Here is an 18,315-nt window from a genome sequence, read left to right on the forward strand (position 1 = left end):
GTGACTTGCTCTGAATATTACTGATGAATCCAACCTGGCGTTGTTTTAATCTTTATCACTTGAATCAATGTTGGCTGTATGATGACAGAGACTGGGGTGTTGTCTAAAACATCAGTAATGGTTTGTACTGAAGATTATCATTGCGATCCAAAGAATAAAAGGTGGACTGCACCTTCATACATTCAGACACTCCTTATTTTCAGACACCAGGGTTAAATATAACAAATGAAGAATAATTCATTAAATTCCAAAGGCATGAGACATTTGATCCAAATGCCTGCTGTTAGTCGTCACTTATAATTACGTAAACACAAAAGGAATTTGGCCAATGACAAGAAATAGTTGAGGTAAAGCAGCAGCAACAGCTGAGATGTTGCTGATTTAAAACCACTGACTGCTTATTAAGAATAACTTACAAAAGTGTTTTTGTGGACAAATTCAGCCCAATGCATGTTGACCCGACGGATCTCCTCTGAAAGGACCCTGCTGGTCTGAGGGTTAGTTCTCTCAATCAGGAAGTTTCCCACCTCGTTCAGTTGGGCTTGTCGTGAGCCCCACTCTGCCAGAGATTCAGATGTCACCTGTAAAAAGCCATAAATAATTGATGCGTGTAGGATACAAATGATAAGAATTGCATATGGCTCAGGCCACAGATAGCAGACCCCTGCTTTAGGGCCTGAGTTTGTTTTTACTTCTGCCACTATAATTTTTGGGTTCTTTAGTGGGTAATTCACTGTATTGTATAAGTCACTATAAATAACTCTATATAGAATATGTTTTATATAGTGTACGTTTGAAGGGCATTAACAATTATTAGTGATTTATGGTTAAACTACATAAGTGGTGTCTCAGATTTTTTGTTAGATTTATTTTGCAGTTTTTCAGTGCTTTGAATTGACTTGTACCAAAAGGTAATTGGCATAAAATCAGTAGTTTCGCTTACTTTGTGGTCATAATGATAAGAGAACTACTACACTGTACAAGTACAGACCATTTGGCTGTTTGACAACTATAATTTCCAAATATACTCTCTCCTATTACACATCTAGTATTTATTTTACCATCAATGCCCATTTATGGACACAAACAGATATTCTATTGTGACTTTTTTTTTTCTCTTAACGTTGACAATTACCTCTGCTCTATTTCCAGGAGTGGCGGAGCTTTGCTCTAGCCAGGCCTGCAGGGAGCTGAGACAGTCGCTGTAAGTGTCCCAAACAGACAGCACCCTGTTCATTGTGTTCTTAGCTGTGGTCACGTCCTTCAAAACCACTGCCGTATCCTCCTCGAGCTGCTTCACCTGTTGACTCACATGCTGATAATCCCCAGCTAAAGAGCAAAGCAAAAACTCCATTATTTTGTCTGATACTAAGAGATTAGTCAGATAAGAGATTGGAGACACTTACCAAGGGCAGATTTGCTGGAGTATTTCTCCGAAATCTGTTTTAGCTTATAGAGTGCTATTTCTAACAGAGAAGTGAGCTCCTGTGTGGTCACCAGCTCCTGGAGAGAAAAAAATGCATTTGTGCATTTACGAGTTTTGACATTTCATACTTTGGGGTCCATAAGAGATTAAATTTGTTAGATGAGATTGGTTACCCTCATCTATAAGAAAATGGAACTTAAGTGGCGTGTTAATGACTTACATGCCATTCTTGCAACAACACCCTGACAGCCTCTGGAGAAATGAAGGGCCTCTTCCAAACCCGAAGCTTGGACCTGATCTGACCCAACAGATCCAAAACAGTGTGTCGCTGCTCACAGTACTCAAGCTTGATGCCATGGTACTTAGCAGTCACTCTCACACTCGTAAACCTGGGTAGATCCAAATGAGATAAGTGTTACATATGCAGGTTTGCAAAGTTCTTGAAAAAGAACATTATAACATTTTATTATCAATGACTCATCAAGTTTTTGTTTGTTTGAGGTCATTTAACTGACACTTTTATTAACTATTTTAATCAAGCTTGTTAATTGTATTTTTCACAAGAAAGTTTTTGGATCCATCTCAGAGATTCTGAGGTGTTCCCAGATTAACTAGAATAAACAACATCCCTTAAGCAAATTTAAAGTCTGCCCTGAGGTCTTTTCCCAGAGAATTGTGTCTGGTAAAACTCCAGCAGGAGGCAACCTAGAGGCATCCTGGTCACATGCCTAAAAATGTTTAACTTGTTGATCTGGATCTAAAAGAGTAGCTTCTTTACACAGCAGGGTGAAAAATACTGACACAATTCCAGGAGAACTTTATTAAACAAGGAGACAATCTTTAGGCCAAATGTAACAAAATCAGCTTCATGTAGTTTGTTTATGTGTCTATATCTGGTTTAACTTTTTGAGATACATTCTTGGGTTTTTTAATTTTTTCGTTATTCAGGTTCTCATTTTCTGATATATTTTTGACTTACACATATAGAAGATTATTTTCCAACTTACTTTCAAGTATCATTTTTTACAAATTAACAATTCTTCAGTAAAGTTTTCAATATTTATATCTGTAGCGTGAACACAGGTGATGTGGAATAAACAGCCTCACCTCCTCTTCAACTCATCAATCTTGTCAGTGGGAACCATCATGTTTCCGTACTCATCCAGGTTCTGGAAGGACTGGAAGGTCTTGAGCTGCTGTGGCATCTCCTCCAGGCAAACCTGCAGGGGAAATCGAGCAGTGACATCATTTACATAAACAATCTACGGTTATCTTTGCACAAACAAAGAAAAAGACTGCTGTTTACAGGAGATGATGTCAGTGTTTTGAACGACTTTAAAGACTGCTGTTTACAGGAGATGATGTTCAGTTCAGTTGTGTGTTTTGAACGACTTAGGTCCTTGAGGACACCTCAGGGATGTGGATAAACACATGGAAGTGGAAATGTTGCAAAAACTGTTTTTCTTTACTTGTGCAAAGCTAAAAGAAAGCTGTCTAAATTCTATCTGTAGGACTTCTTAACACGCTGGCAGACAAATGTGAAACTACTTTTATGGAGATGTTTTGACCCTAAGACTTCCAAGGGCATTTAAACCCAATGCCGCTGTTTTCTGATCATGACAGTACTCACTCACCTTAAGCAGCTCTTGTTTCTCTCTCGCTTCGTCGGCAGCTCGTGCATGGTCCTGTGGGTCACTTTCTTCTTCTGTCAACACATTCTCTGCTTTCATTAGCCAACGGGCCACTGCATCAAAGGGGGCTGGGAGACTCATGTCCAGTTCCACTTTATATTCACGTAACTGAAATAAGTGGAGTGAAAATCAGGTGTCATTTCTCTCCTAAACAGTAGTGGTTCCATAGCGGTTAGCACGTCTGCCTCGGAAGCAGATAGTCCTGCTGTTCGATTCCCAGTGGAACCACATGCTTGATAACGTTAACCCTCCTCTGTAAGTCGCTTTGGATAAAAACATCTGCTAGACTCGTAAATGTAAACACTTAGTGTATTTTCTAACCAACATTACTGTGTTGGCCTTAAACATGAAGAAGTGATGAAGAGAAGTGAATGACTACTCATCATATGATCAGTCATGTATCTCTGCAAACGTTATGTATTATTATTGGATGTTTATCCTCAGGCACATTGTGGTCTTTAATGTTTAAGGGAACACATTGAAATCCTGTAGTTTAAAACAGCTTGTGACATTGTGATCTACCAATGCACCAACCTGAAGCTGTGGCTGCTTTAGTAATAACAACTTACTAGGTGTCAACTAATAAATTCTGCTGGTATACTTTTGAGTGATTTATTGGAAATATGCTGTTTGAACTCCGTTGGCTAGTATTTGATACAGATTTTCTGCGAAACAATACAGACCTTTTCAGTGAGTGTGTCCCATGCCTCTCTGAGAGCTTTTTGCTCATCACTTAGTTTTGCAGATCGTCTCATCGCCGTCAGCAGAGGCATGATGGGTCGCCGTTGCTCATTAAAGGATACAACAAATGTCTGAAAAACCTAAGGAGGTGACATGTACATGGACAAAGGTCAAGACAAACTGCCATACACCCTATGGAATTCTAATAGAACGCGTTGTGAACATACATGGTATCTCTCAGAGTAACTCTCCCCCTCTGTGGAGTCCCATCCCTCCAGCAGTTCATCGTAGGCCTGAGCCAGCCAGCATGTCACTTCCTGTACCTTACGTTCGGGTGTTGCCTGCCAGTGAAGAAAATACAAAACATTTAGATGTTGCAGATGTTCCCTATAAAAAAGAAAAGAAAAAACTGCAGACTTACTCCAACATACTATGTTTGTTAGATGTAAGCGTTAAGAACATCACTCTTTCACATGGATAAAAAGTGAACCAAACCAAAATCACAGTAAATTTGGGACATTTCTGCTTTGACACTGAATTAGATCTTTTTGTTTGTGGACAAAACAAGACTTTGAAAGACGTCAACATTTTCAAGTTTGGGAAACACCCTGTGACATTTGTACATGCTTTTTCATGTTGAACAAAAAAAGTTATTATTAGTTTTAATTTCTCTTTATGTGATCAATACTGAAACTAATATTGTTAAGCTGTAGACCAATTTACCCCAAATCCATGCCAAATTCAATAAAAAACTCCCACCAGGCCCAAACAGCAATCATAACACACTCCAAAAAAACAAAATTTCACAAAATTTTTCCTGCGCAGCAGGGCACCAAGCCCTCACATTAGCTTGCTTTGGCAACACAGTTGTTTTTCACAACACATACAACAGAGAGCTCTATTCTGCTTCTCTACCTCCTCCTCTTCCTCCCCATACTCCTTCTCCTCCTCCTCCTTCTCTGCTTGTATCTGAGGCAGCAGAAGGTTCATGCAGAAGCATGTACAGACACTATGCTTGATTATACTTTACTTTAAAAACATTTGTTTAAAGAAAATAATATAATTTTGCCTCTAAACCCACACAGAACACCAACCGTAAGTGTATTAGGTGTATGTAGATGTAACAAGGCTAGTTTATGTGCATGATTCACCAAGATGTTCTTTACTTCTGCATACATCCATTGCTGGCCACCTGAAGACTGTGATTGATTGCTGTATATCAGACAAAATATATGACAACATGAGCCTCACTGGGTGAGATCAACTTTCCTCTGTGGAAGCTGAGATGACAAGTATTTTGTCCATCATTTTCCAAGACAATTTCCATGTCAAGGAAACCTGAAGGATACATTCGGTGGTGTTCTGTTAGACTCTATCCACCACAAAGGTGGCCAAACATGGGCCACACCCTCAGTGTGGTTGTTGGACTGTTTCCCAGAGAACAGGGTAAACTAGTTCAATTGTGCATGATGAGTCCTGCTGTCAACCACCATGTGATTTTAGAATTGTTGCTTGAAGCGACTGCACTCTTTGCTTTGATGTTGCTGCAGCGACAACTCAACAGACAAAAGTTTCCTGGCACAGCGTCAAGATTTGTTAATTGTATGAAATGAAAAGTTGTTTCCCCATCAAGACAAAATATTTCTGTGGCTTATATATGATGTGTGCCTCAGCAGAGGTTGTTACAAACAAGCTGCAGGTACAGGGTGTCATCTCAGGTATGTTACAACATAAATAAAAGCAGAGAGGAAAGGGGGTGGGGCACTGACACAAATACAGCAGGTTCACACACTCAAGTTAAAGGGAAAGTTCAGGAAATTCTAATGAAAGGTTGTACAAGGTAGTCACACATTTAATCTCCATGAATCATGTTCTCACTGGCAACAAGACAGAGAAATTAGATTTTTCATGATGGACGAATTTGCCTAATTTGTTATACATCCATTTAATCTTTTATTTTATACATATATTTACAGCTTTATACATTTTAGTGTCTTAGACATTAGACGTAAACATTAACAATTTCTTCCATAAGGTAACATGGAGTTTCTGGTCTACTGCTGCCTCTTGTGGCCAATTCATGTCACTGAGACAAGTCTCAACAAAATATTGTATGTGAGTGCATTTAAATAACACTGTGCAGATGAAGGTGAACTTGCTAACTAGCTATGGATAAGCAACGTCTGTGTATTAAGACATAAAATCCAAAATTGCAGTCAGGTTGGGACTTAGGGTAAATGAAAACAAAAGTATAAATTAGAAAAAATGTTTCACAGGAAATGGTACCTGTCTCAGAGGTGAGGCAGATATAGCAGGAGTGTAGTGAAGAGGCAGGTTGACAGGTGAAGGACTTTTTGGAGGAGTTACATGTCCAATCTGTGATGAAAGAAAGAAAGAGAGAAAGACAAAAGAAAGAAAGAAAAAAGGAAATTGAAAGGAAAAGGAGACAAAAGAAAGGTAAATGGAAGGAAGGAAAAAGGAAAAGCAGAAAGTAGATAGGTTCTTCCATCCAAGTAAAATGCATTTTGTGAATTTGAACTATACAAATAAGATTGAGTTTGACAAAAAGAGCCACTTAAAGCTATTAAAAAACTAAAGATAAGAGATTACTAAAATGATTAAAGACACCACTAAAATTAACCAACCAATTTACCAATAATTTAACTCTATTAGATAATATTGTTACTGTATAGTTAAATATTAAATGAAGCAATTAGCCAAGATGCCACTGAAGAATCATGATTACTGTAAACTAAACAGTAGCACAGGGGTAATTAAACCTACTGGTTTGCTTGAATAGCTAAATAGTGTCTCAAAATGTAGCCAACATTAAAAACCGTTCACCAAGAACTGGTCAAAAATACTAATATTTAACATTGGCAAAAGAAGCATGTTAGAAATAAATATTATAATAAACCTGCTATGGTGCGACGGCCATATTTAAAGGGACTATTACAGACATATAAACAATATGTCAGGATATTTAAATCTAACTATTTATCAAGTCATTTGCATCATATTTCATGAACTGCTTTCTTTGCAATCTGCACAGATGACTTTTAAACTGAAAATAAACAAACACTCAGCATACTGCTGTGTGAAATATCTTCTCTATGATATCAGATCTTTTGAGCAGCACTGGTCCTGCAGCCCAATAAATTTTAACGTTGTGATTTCACAGATGACAAACACAAGGTGTCTCACTGATGTTAATACACACCTGCATTTCCTCCTCTGTCGGTGGCAGATCTCTGGAGTACTGCAGGAACTGAGCCACGTAGGTCATGATGGACTTCTCATCCGGGTCCCTGACGTCCACATCTGCATCCACATCAGAGTCCTCCATGATCAGCCGTCAATTTTTTTTTTTTTTTTTTTTTTTACTCCTTTTTCATACTATTGTCAGAATAAGCTCTGTATTGACTGAGAGACGCAGATAGAGCCAGCTCCTGAGAAATGGAGGTGTGTCTCCTCTGCCCTCTCATCAACCAATGACTTTTTACCTCTGCTAACTAGTCAGAGTCAGAGTCAGCTGAATCAAACAACACAGAGTTTTTATATGCAGCACAGAGAGAGGGCGGGAGGGAGAGAGAGCAGGAGAGAGAGAGGGAGAGTCAGCAGACTGTCAGATCCTCAGCTCTCTCACCCTCAGGCTTTTTGGGCACGGCTTAAACACATAGCTCAGAAATGTCTCAGTAACAAACGTTCGCAGGACACCACCTCCTTCACTGCTGTGGTTCTGATAGGACTCTTATAAAACTGAATAAAATAAATATATAATGACAGTACAAAGAGACCAGTTGTGTTTCTGCTGCTTGAACGACACCTAAATGAATCCTTTATCTCTACAGAGTTACATCAGGTGTGTTTATCATATGGCCTAGGGACCAATCACTACACTTGTACAGAATGATCATGGCCACCAATTATACCTTAATTATATAAAATTTATATCTGACTATTACCTTGCGAATTTATGAGACAAATTTGTCTTTTGTAATTCTTTTGGCTATTCTTGGAAGCTATATTGTAGGCTAGGTTCTAGTTGATCTTTTTTTTTACTTTTTCTTAAATAATCTTCTGGTCTATTTTAAAAAGTAAATGTTTTTAAAACATATAATAGATTTTAAAATGATCTCAGTTTTAGGATTGACATTTAGTTTTGTTTGTTTGTTTGTCTTAAATTAATTAGTCAATCAAGTGTAACTGTTTAGCTTCCATAGCAGTAACAGAACTAGATATGATGGAAAAATAAATTAAGTTTTGTTACTTAGCTCTGAGTGGAGGGCGTAACAATTCTCCTTTCCTCTAGTTCACATCAACATCTATGTTTGTTTTGTTTTGTTTTGATATAAGTGTTCCCACAGTGCAGACGTGAACCTGCCCAAAGGCAGTGCTGCACTTTAAGTCCTTATTATTCACCTAAATCAATTTAGTGACACTCCTCGATAACCACAGGTGTGATCCTTCAGTCATGACTCCACAAAAGTAACCACAGAGTGACAAGTACCACTCTCACACACTGTACTTAATACGCACAACAATGATAATAATGATAATTTTGTCAAAAAGCCAAGTCCGAAAGCATTGACTGTGTCAGCTTCTGTATCTTGGTTTCAAGGTGACAGTTACATATTCTACAGCGAACGACTGACCGTCTGGTTCCAGGAGTCGAGGAATCCTCAGCTCTTTCTCTGCAATGCGAAATGCCTCCTCCAGGTTCTGTCTGTTGCTCCTGGTACTGGCTCTGCTCAGATCCACCAGGTCTGGTCTCAAGGACTGAAGAATGGCCAGGAAGATCACTCCGCTCCTCCAGCTGGCTTTGAAGTCTTTCACGTTGATGGAACAGCCAGATCTGAAGAACAAAGTCAATGTCCATGAATCACGTTTCAGGCTTTAGTTACAAAGATGCTGTGTTCTAATTCTAAATGTCAAATTAGTACACGATCAAACAGATTATAACATAAAAACACACTTGTAGGGAAGAAAAAAGCCATAGACCATGTTGAAAAGTTAAAAGTAACTTAACTTCTATTATCTTTTATCTTCTTTGTGATCAAGATGACAGTTGCATTTGTGAAATTTTGATGATATGAAGATTAATTTAACATGTAACATGTGAATAAATTAGTCAAATAAGTCAATATATATGGCAGAAATTGAGTATTTAAAAGTCTTAATCCCATTCCTAATGATCAAATGAAATTAACAATAAAACAATATTCCTATGATAAAAAAAATTAAATGGTGGGACATGTATACTTTGGAAGAAAAATTAATAAGGTTAAATTAGAAAAAATGTGTAAGTATAGAACGACAAAAATTGACTTTTAAATAAATAAAATAAATGCAAGTGCAAGTGTGTTTTGTAAACTGTTTTGCTGAACAGAAACAAAAGAGTCTTATTTACTCAATCTGGGAATGAGAGCAGGATTCCCAGAAGAATGACATCATGTTTATTGGGTCATATTTGGCAGAGTGGTATCAGTTCCAGGTTCTAAAGCTTTTATAGAAAAGCTACTGTAATGGGTGGTTCTCCAACAGGAGGTGTTTCCCTCTGAGATCCTCTCAGAACCAATAACGAGAGAGGGTGGAGATGGAAAAATGTAGAGTAAAGTGAGAAAAATCAGTACGATTTATGTTCGGAAAATAGGAAACCAAACACTCTACAGTGAGTTGGCAAAAATCAAATTCCCCTTTTAGGTTTTCTGGCTTCAGCAGTGGAACATGGCAGTTAAAATTGTTAAAAGAACCTTTCACTTCATGTTTCCAGCAGAATTAACTCCAACCTGTGACACTGCTCTCGGACCCAGAGCAGCAGAGCTTTCTTGGCTGAGATCCTGAAGCGGGCGTGTAGCGGTGAACCCCTACGGGGGGCTGGGCTACTGCTGGCCGAGCGGCTGGACAGAGTGGAGCGAGAGTCCAGACTGGCCAAAGACTCCATGGAGGACTGACGGGAGTCAAACGTCAGGCTACTGGCCAACTCCTCAATCTGAGAAAAACACACAAACACACAGGATTGACATTTTACAAATGGACCAAAGTAAGAATCAGGGAAGGAGCTGCTGCAGAAAATCTGTGGATCACTGATGTCTGCAGACAGACCAAAGCTTGAAAAGAAAGCTTTTTGATATAGAAATGAGAACTATGAGATATAAATAAGTGATGAGACTTAAAAAGTAAAAAAAGAAAAAGACAGTAAAAAGTAAACATGATACCCACATGATACTGCAAAATAATCGTCCATATGAGGCCTAGGATGATGGAAGGTTTTCCATCAATGATGTCAGGAATGTTGATGTTGACCAGTTTAATCTGAGGTGAGAATGGAAAGGATAGTCTTAGAACCGTTGTCCAGAAGGAGGAGTAAAAATCCATATATTATTCACAAAGATGAATAATCTTTGTGAAAAAAATCCATATATTATTCACAAAGATGGTTTTGATTTAGTGACTGAGTATTTGACTATTGGCGCAAATGTGGAGCTAATATTTTAACATTTTGCTAAACATGTCAGTTTCTCTGAGTTGGGACACAAAAATGTGATTTTCTTTAATTCACCGATTTATTCTTCAGGAAGGACAGAGCTTTCTCGATGTTGCTCCTGTGCTGAAACATTCCTCTTCCCCTCTCCCGACTCTGGAAAATAATGAATAATAAATCATTTAAAGATAATGTCAAATGCTCTGAGGTTTGATAAAAGTCTCAGCTGGGGGTGAGATGAAGGACTCACAATGCGATGGCCGCTCATCACCTCCAGGAGGTCCAACAGTTTGGAGCCATCGCGAAAGTCATTGAAGAGATCCACAACTGCACATGGAGGCCGCTTCTGTAAAAAACACACACAAATAAAATGTTATTATTATGCTATTATTTTAGTCATGTGTATGTATATATAAGAATATATGTATACATATATTCTGTAATTCCCCACTGAATATAAAAAATGTCAGTGTTAATTAATGACAAAACTGTTTTTCAATTTCAGATGTTTCTGTCTGGTGAGCAAGAGACAAATATTTTTATGTGACAGATAAAACACGTGAGCTCTAATATGAGCAGACAACGAGAAGGATTAACAGTTATGTCCACAATCCTGTTCAGTTCACACTGACTCTAGCTCCGGGTGAATGTTTGTGGGTGGAGATTGAGGGAATGAGGGGGTGTGTTGGCTGTTCTGGAGAAAGGCAGTGGCCGTCTGTTGCTGTCAGTCTGCCTGCTGTGAGCCTTGATCTGCACTGCTATATTTATGTCCACACTTTCCCACCAACGCGTCCACTGTCCTCTAACAGGACGCTGACAGAAGCCCAGGTATCACTGATCCTCAGGTTTGGCAACAAACTTGTTTTTGCCAGATTCAGGCCATGTGGTGTGGAGCTGAAAAAGGGTCTGCTGTTCACTGAGAAAACACTCTTGACATGTAAACAAAAAACACTGCAGATTTAATGAACAGCTTTAATTTAACGCTCATGAAGAGTCACAGCTCCTCTAAGATTTCATGTGATTTCCAAAAGGTCTTTGAGGAGAGCTGTGTGACGTCAGCACATGTGTAAATGAACCACAACTTTAAAGGCAGTTGTGCTTGAACATGTCAGATGGATTTGTGTGTTTCATACGCTCTCTTATTTCTAAAGAATACACAACAGGGCCAGGAATCACACAGGCTGTTGAGCAACATGTTCACCGATGGGTTAAATGAGGTGAAATAGTTCTGTTTCACATTTTAAAAAAAGTAACGTCTAACTGTTTTCTTCTATGATTTATGGGGTATTGACGTATATGAGTGTGGGGTGGGCCCGTACTGGTGGAGGGATCGGAGACATGACGAGCGGGGTGTGAGAAACTGAAGGAAGGAATTTTCAAGGTTCAAGCTAGCGATTGGGCTAATCCAATCCAGTATCGGTATCGGCAGCCGATCCCAACATAATTAGCAGATCGGACCGATCCAATCCAACCTGCAAAGAATTCCGATCCACGAACCATGTCAGAAATCAGACAGTTGGATGACTGTAAACTGTAGAATCACTTTCCTGAACAGAATGTGGCTCAACAAGAACACATTTTGCAGCCAGATAACAGGCTGCAAAGAAATACATGGCTGAGGAGAGCAGCAGTACGCTTGTCCTGGACGCGATACGGAAGGACGGGCGAGGGCCCTTTTTCATTAATGCTCCAATTATGAATGTTTTCTAACTAAAAAAAAGTCATGTCCTGCTGAGCTACATATTGATTGACTGTCAATGTAGCCAGCAATAAATCAAATGAGGACAGATGCACACATTGTTGTAAGATGTTTACTTTGCAAATACATGCATATAATAATAATATTAAAGCAATAGTATCAGAACGTATCGGTATCGGCCGATATCGAAATCCAAAAAATATAGGGATAGGATCGGATGTGAAAAAATGTGGATCGGTGCATCCCTAGTTTAAGCGATGATGGAACAACTGCACTTTAATTTTTCTCTTGGAACTTTGTGTAATATATAGTTAGTAAATTGATTAATTATAAAATACGACCGTACTTGGTGTTAGTTCAATACATTTGGAATGCAATTTGTCAAGATATTTGTGGGGTAATGGTGAGTTAGGTGGGGCTTTATCAAAGTGGGAAATGACCATAAACATTTGAGAACCACTGATTTATACTGGATATTAACTGTGTATTTAACTCCCTGAAGGTTCCCAAGCATTCAGTGTGGTTAAAACTACTGTTACCTCTGTCTATCCAAACACTGTAACACCTACAAAACTGTTATTCTAACCGAATAATTTTACATTTGTTTTCCTTCAATTCCAATTGGCATCTGTATTTTACCAGAGTAAACCTGCATTGTTTTTGTTCATCTGATGACTGACGGAACACGTTACAGCAGGACAGATGAGTCAGTAACTGATTCAAACATTACAAGGTAATGGAAGAGATCATTTGTGCAAACACAGCTGTTATTCTGGCTCTTACACCTCCATATGTTCCTGAATCTGCTTTCTTTATTTATTAGTGAAACTTCACCTTGCTTCTGCATTAATTACTATTAAACAGATTTATTCTCCCTATCTCATTTAGCAGCACAAACCAGCCAAGTAACTGACTGATATTCAATAGACTCCAGTATATATTTACATAGGCTGTAAAAACATAAAGCTGTGTGACAGTAGAGGGTTGATGGTTTGTTTGTAAAGTCAGTGTGCTCATGTGACTAAGCTAAAATAATTTGTCATCTTTTTACATTAGTTTAAATCCCTGCATTAACCAAGCATTTGAACTAGTATAAATAAACTTTATATGAGAGGTCAAAAGGTCAGAGCCAACACTCACCTTAGTCAGTTGAGCATTAACCCAGTTAGTGAAAGTCCTCTTTTGGATCTGCTCCTGTTCCACTGTTGAGATAAACAAGGAGAAAATTAGATTTAGATTATTTTTTTAAATAATACTTTATTAACAGTAGCTGTAAAAACTGTAAAACACACAAAGACATAATCAAGAAGGGAAGGAGAGTTTGTATGTGCCTTGGTTGGGAGTGAAAAAAGACTGGTGTTTGAAAGGAAGAGAGTAACTGTAGCTTCTGTCTTCTCAGACCCTTTCTCCACCATCGTTTAATATTATTGATCAGTCATTTCATACTGTTGTTTTACAGTAGTTTACACTGTAGACATTCATCACACAGCCCTTTATTTTGTCAGTCATGTGACTGAGTGTATGGGGCTGAGGTTTATGAGCAGCTAACCAGGTTCAAAAACACAACACAAGGTCAGACAGATCTGAGTCACAGGTTTTCTGAAGTGTCTCGCCTGGGGCCACATTTATTTATTGAGATTATGATAATCAAAGGATCATCAAACCTATTATTTAAGTCCATTTTTTGCTGGCTTGGTGTCATTCCTGTAAACAGTCAAACAGCATTAATACAGAAATTGTGAAATGAAGCAGGTGGTCACACCCCTAATAACTCTGCCTCTAAAGCACTGCAGTCGTTACTGTAGCTAAGAGCTGAGGGTTTGGCCTGTGGCGGCCATTTATTGACAAACGGCATGTTGTCTGAACAAGTCTCCGTAAGATTCGCGAGGAGAGTCGCAGAAAACACAGAGCAGCTCAGCAGAAGTAGAGCCGCTGCTGCAGCAGGTCACACCCTGGAGTCCTGCACTGGTGGAGACAAACATGGAGGATAGGAACATCAGAACATCGGAAAGACGTCGCATTCAAGTGCCTGAATGAGTGATGAACAAGAATGAGGCAACAAATAACAGAGATGCAAAGGTCTTCTCTAATTGTAGACAATGTCAAAGTCCAACAATTACAAATAAATGACCAGTGTCACTTTACATTTAAGGCATCAAGCACAACCTCCTTTAACCTTCACTTTCATCCTTTCCATTGTTTCCCTCACTAACACCTAACTAATCTCCTGCTCCTTCCTCATCTTTCCTTCTCATTCTGTCTTAATATATATCAGCTTCCTTAAGTTCTCTTCCCTCCAGGGACTATTACACCATCAACATTGCTTTTTAGCCTGGTTTCCCTATTCAACCAATAACTGCGAGTTCTGTTTCCAATGTTGTTGTCCTCACTGTTCACATCTTTGTACTTAGGCACACAGACACAAACAAATGAAAGTCACACATCTGTAGTCTGTGTCTCATCTCATCAGATCTTGGTGTTTGACAAACTGACTCAGCAGAATATCACTGTTTACAGCTGGAAGTGTGTGTTCTAAATGCTGAGCTCCAACAGTCAGCTCACAGACTATTTTCTGACTTGAAAAGTTTAACCACATGCAAACTCTGGCTTCAGTTCAATTGGAGTCTAATCTTAATCACAGGGAGCAACAACCCTGGTGTGTTATAAAGTGCTTCTGATATATTTAAACAAAGGTAAGTAGCTGTGGGAAAGGAAAAACCTTTCTTGGTCTCATTAGTAGGTCAGGAATCTTCAACACAAGAAAACTGAAATTAAAATGTCTATCTTCGGTTGATTATAACCAAGAAAAAACAGTTTATAAACTATCATCACAGAAGGCATCGGTTCAGATAATTTCCTAGGAATGTTAACACACGGAGGAACTTTAACAATTTAACCATGTAAGGATGGAGAAAATGGTGGTCACAGATTAGATTACCTGAGACTCTGAGCCAATAGTCCACCAACAACCTAAAGTTAAGACAGAAAATTGGTAAGGTTGGTAGCTCAAAGTAAGTCAAGAAATGACCAAGGGAATAGAGTTTGCCAAGAGAATACCAAGAACAACTTTCAGTAGTTCCAGGATTTGCCAGAAGTAAAACATAACTATTGTAAATTACATTAGAGGAAAGAAGACTGAAGGTGGTCAATAATCAAGAAAATCAAATCTCAAAATTGTAAAGTAACGTGTCAAAATCAGGCCAGAAGATTGCAAAAGGTTTCACAAATATAAGGAAACATTCAAATGACCTCTGATCTGATATTAACTAAGAAGTAGCTAAAAGGAAACTCAATGTGACACAGAAACCAGTAAAGCTTTAAAAAGGCAAAACAAAAGAAAAGAAACCCAAAACAACACAGAGATGCTAACCAAAAACTAAACTGAGGTGTGACACAAACACTGAGAAAGACTGAGAAAATAAAGCTTAGGAAAAAGTTATAAAACAGTAACTACAACTTTGCGAACAAATATTATAGTTGTCCCAAAGGCTGTTTCTGAAAGTTAAAAATTACAATGGAAATGGAACTCACCCATTGTGGAATCATCCATGTTATATCTGCAGACAGTGCAGTGTTGCTGATCAGTTTACATCTATTTTGCTAATCAACATGTTTGTCTGCAGTGGCTCTCGTGAGCAGCAGCAGCAGTGATTAAATTAAAGTAAATGTTTGACAGAATAGTTTGATGATCGTTTCCTCTCTAGTTGTCTGTGAGTTCACAGTGTGATGATGATGCAGGTGATTTGGGTCTAAGCTCCACCTCTTCATTCAGTCTGACTCAGAGATGCCTCAGACTTGTCCACACAAGATCATTAGCCTGCTGCTAATGACTGCAGCTGAAGTCAATACCTGAGACCCCATCCATGTGATTAACACAACTTTCTGGAGAAATGCTCCTGACTACTTGATACTCTGCATCATACACATTTTTAGAAGCAGTGTCATCAGAAATAACAAGAAGCTTACAGCAAAACAATCCTTAAACGTTTGGTTTGTCTTTAAAGTTTGAAAATTAATTAGTTTATTCAAACTTGACTGTAAAATGTGATGCCTAATGCTTAAACAATTGTGTTGGAAAATTACAGATGAGACATCTTAACGCTGGTCAAGTAAGAGCTAACAAATGGCCAAAGGATTTTTACAGATTTAATGACTAAAGTAAAACTAGAATAAAAAACATTGTAGTGGATGATGGGAAAGATAAAATAAAAACAAGATAAAAGGAAAGTGAACTCCTTGTCATCGTAACACTGCACACAACCTAATGTGGCCTCTGCACCCAGGGAGCAGCGTGTGGGGACAGTGCCATACTCAGAACAGCTCAGTGGTAACTTGGTAGCTGGTGGACTCAAACCTGAAACCTTCTGAACCTAAGGCCGCTTCCTTAACCACCAATCCACCACCGCCCAAGTAAAAGTTGGGTGAACAAAAATAAAATAGTCTGCAACCAAAAGAGCCGTTTTTACCAGCAAATGGAAATCATCAACAGTCAAAACATTTCAACCAATTAAACGAAGACAATAGTACAGTGTGTGTAGTTCTACACACTGTAGGTATACTCCACAGTTTCTAAAATGAACAGATCTCCAAAAAAATACAGCAACATAATGTTGTCTTGTGAGCCCGAGGTAAGGTAAGGTAAGGTAAGGTAAGGTAAGGTAAGGTAAGGTAAGCCCACAAATTGTCAATAAAAAACATATACATAAATACAAAACTTTTACAGCAAACCATTTATTTGAATGAAGATTGATGACTCTTAGATCACAACTCCCAAGAATGATGTTGTCTGTCCTTTTTTTTTTTTACACAACACACTGTAAGCACTCAAAGTTTATCACTACTGCCTTAGAAAACCAAAGTGTTCCTTAACAGGCTGGCTTGTTTCAGGGGGCGTTTGTCTGACATCATGATTTTGGCAAATTGTTTTGGCTGGAAATTATATAATTAAGAGAAAAAAAGTTTACAGGCTCTGAAGAAAAGGCTGTTTGTTCTTAAAAAGGGCAGAGACGCCGTGTACTAAAAATACAGCTGAGGAGAAGGAAGAAATAAGGAAAACAAGATGAACCATGAAGGAGCAGAGGAGGTGAGTGGAGAGAGCAGACAGGAGATCAGGAACAGGGGATGTTAAAGAGAGGTCCACGTCAAAGTCAATGCAGGAATATGTCTCTCAAACGGTCCATGCCACAAACCCAGCAGCCACATGTTTGTTCTGTTGTTTTAGTAACAAGTCTTACCTCAGACACACTTCACCCAAACCAACTGTACTATGACCATATTTGGAGCTGTCTCCAGTCCAAATACCTATACAGAGCAGAGCGATAAAACTCGGCAGGTTGAGGTCATAGTTAAGATAAAGAAATTAGTCAGTTATAAGTGTTTTTGTTCACTGATTAAAAGGCAACGATGGTTTTTTAACTACAGCAAAGTCCACTGAGAAAACCATGGATTTTAGCTGTCAGGAATGTAAGAGCTGCTGGTTCACTGCTGCCTCCTGTGGTCAGGTTGTTTCTTTGACATAATTTTTGAAAAACAATAAGACATCTGAGTTGAGTGAGAGATGCAGGTGTGGGTGAACGACTCCTGCAGTGGTGTGAAATCAAGTCGTTATGTAAGGACTTTGGGTGTAAATCTCATAAAATGTCACTCAGCTGAGTTTTAGACAAACATTATGATGTGGTTGTGTTTTTACCAAACACGCACGCACATACATACAGACACATTCAATCTCTTTGCTCTGGGATTTCTGTCTTGGTCATTATGTAAAGTAATGTTCACAATACTTTAATCTGTACAAAATGTTACAATACTCAATAACTTAGATATGGTTACTGATTATTGTGCTTCATTATGCAAATTTAATCTGTGGAAAACTTTAGGCAATCACATTAAACATGTTGCACTCTATATACTTGTATTTGAATTGTATTTTAGCCTTTCTTATTATTTTTATTTTAAAAAATAAATTATTTCTTATACTTATATATATATATATATATTAGACTACTTTTGCTCTTGCAGGAGCAGCTGTAACAGAAAACAATTTTCCTTCTGATTCTGATTCTGTTAGGACTGACCCTGTAGGAGAATGTGGACGTTGTCAATGTCCAGGGGGATGGACCCCCTCTCCACCTGATCATCTCTGGAGTGGCGGTCTGAAGACATGTCTTATCATTCACAGACTTCAAGCAGCATGGCACCACTGTGAAGAGAAAGAAGAAACAACAGGTGAAAGCTGCTGTGATGGTTGTTCTCCTGAGTTAAACCTATACCGTAGCCTTGGCTAACGTACTGCGACTTCCTGAAACATTTACATCTCATTGGCTAACTTATTATT

The 18,315-nt window shown here is 38.5% G+C and overlaps 1 protein-coding gene across 1 annotated transcript in view; it reads right to left on the bottom strand.

Moving 5' to 3' along the window:
• The window catches only part of syne2b (spectrin repeat containing, nuclear envelope 2b), a 34,547-nt gene that overhangs the window by 12,196 nt on the left and 4,036 nt on the right, over positions 1-18,315 (bottom strand). Inside the window, exons 3-19 of the mRNA XM_025060586.1 lie at positions 18,056-18,180; positions 13,122-13,183; positions 10,533-10,628; positions 10,361-10,438; positions 10,021-10,113; positions 9,588-9,790; positions 8,454-8,653; positions 7,019-7,119; positions 6,085-6,174; positions 4,026-4,139; positions 3,801-3,938; positions 3,061-3,225; positions 2,534-2,646; positions 1,647-1,815; positions 1,407-1,503; positions 1,136-1,329; positions 417-581 (exon numbers count right to left, since the gene is read on the bottom strand). Coding sequence (XP_024916354.1) covers positions 417-581; positions 1,136-1,329; positions 1,407-1,503; positions 1,647-1,815; positions 2,534-2,646; positions 3,061-3,225; positions 3,801-3,938; positions 4,026-4,139; positions 6,085-6,174; positions 7,019-7,119; positions 8,454-8,653; positions 9,588-9,790; positions 10,021-10,113; positions 10,361-10,438; positions 10,533-10,628; positions 13,122-13,183; positions 18,056-18,143 — 2,166 coding nt within the window. The 5' untranslated portion in view covers positions 18,144-18,180. The remainder of the gene's footprint in view (positions 1-416; positions 582-1,135; positions 1,330-1,406; positions 1,504-1,646; positions 1,816-2,533; positions 2,647-3,060; positions 3,226-3,800; positions 3,939-4,025; positions 4,140-6,084; positions 6,175-7,018; positions 7,120-8,453; positions 8,654-9,587; positions 9,791-10,020; positions 10,114-10,360; positions 10,439-10,532; positions 10,629-13,121; positions 13,184-18,055; positions 18,181-18,315) is intronic.

The sequence above is a fragment of the Cynoglossus semilaevis genome, chromosome 1, assembly GCF_000523025.1.
Source record: "Cynoglossus semilaevis isolate Cse_v1.0 chromosome 1, Cse_v1.0, whole genome shotgun sequence".
In the NCBI taxonomy this organism is placed as follows: Eukaryota; Metazoa; Chordata; class Actinopteri; order Pleuronectiformes; family Cynoglossidae; genus Cynoglossus; species Cynoglossus semilaevis.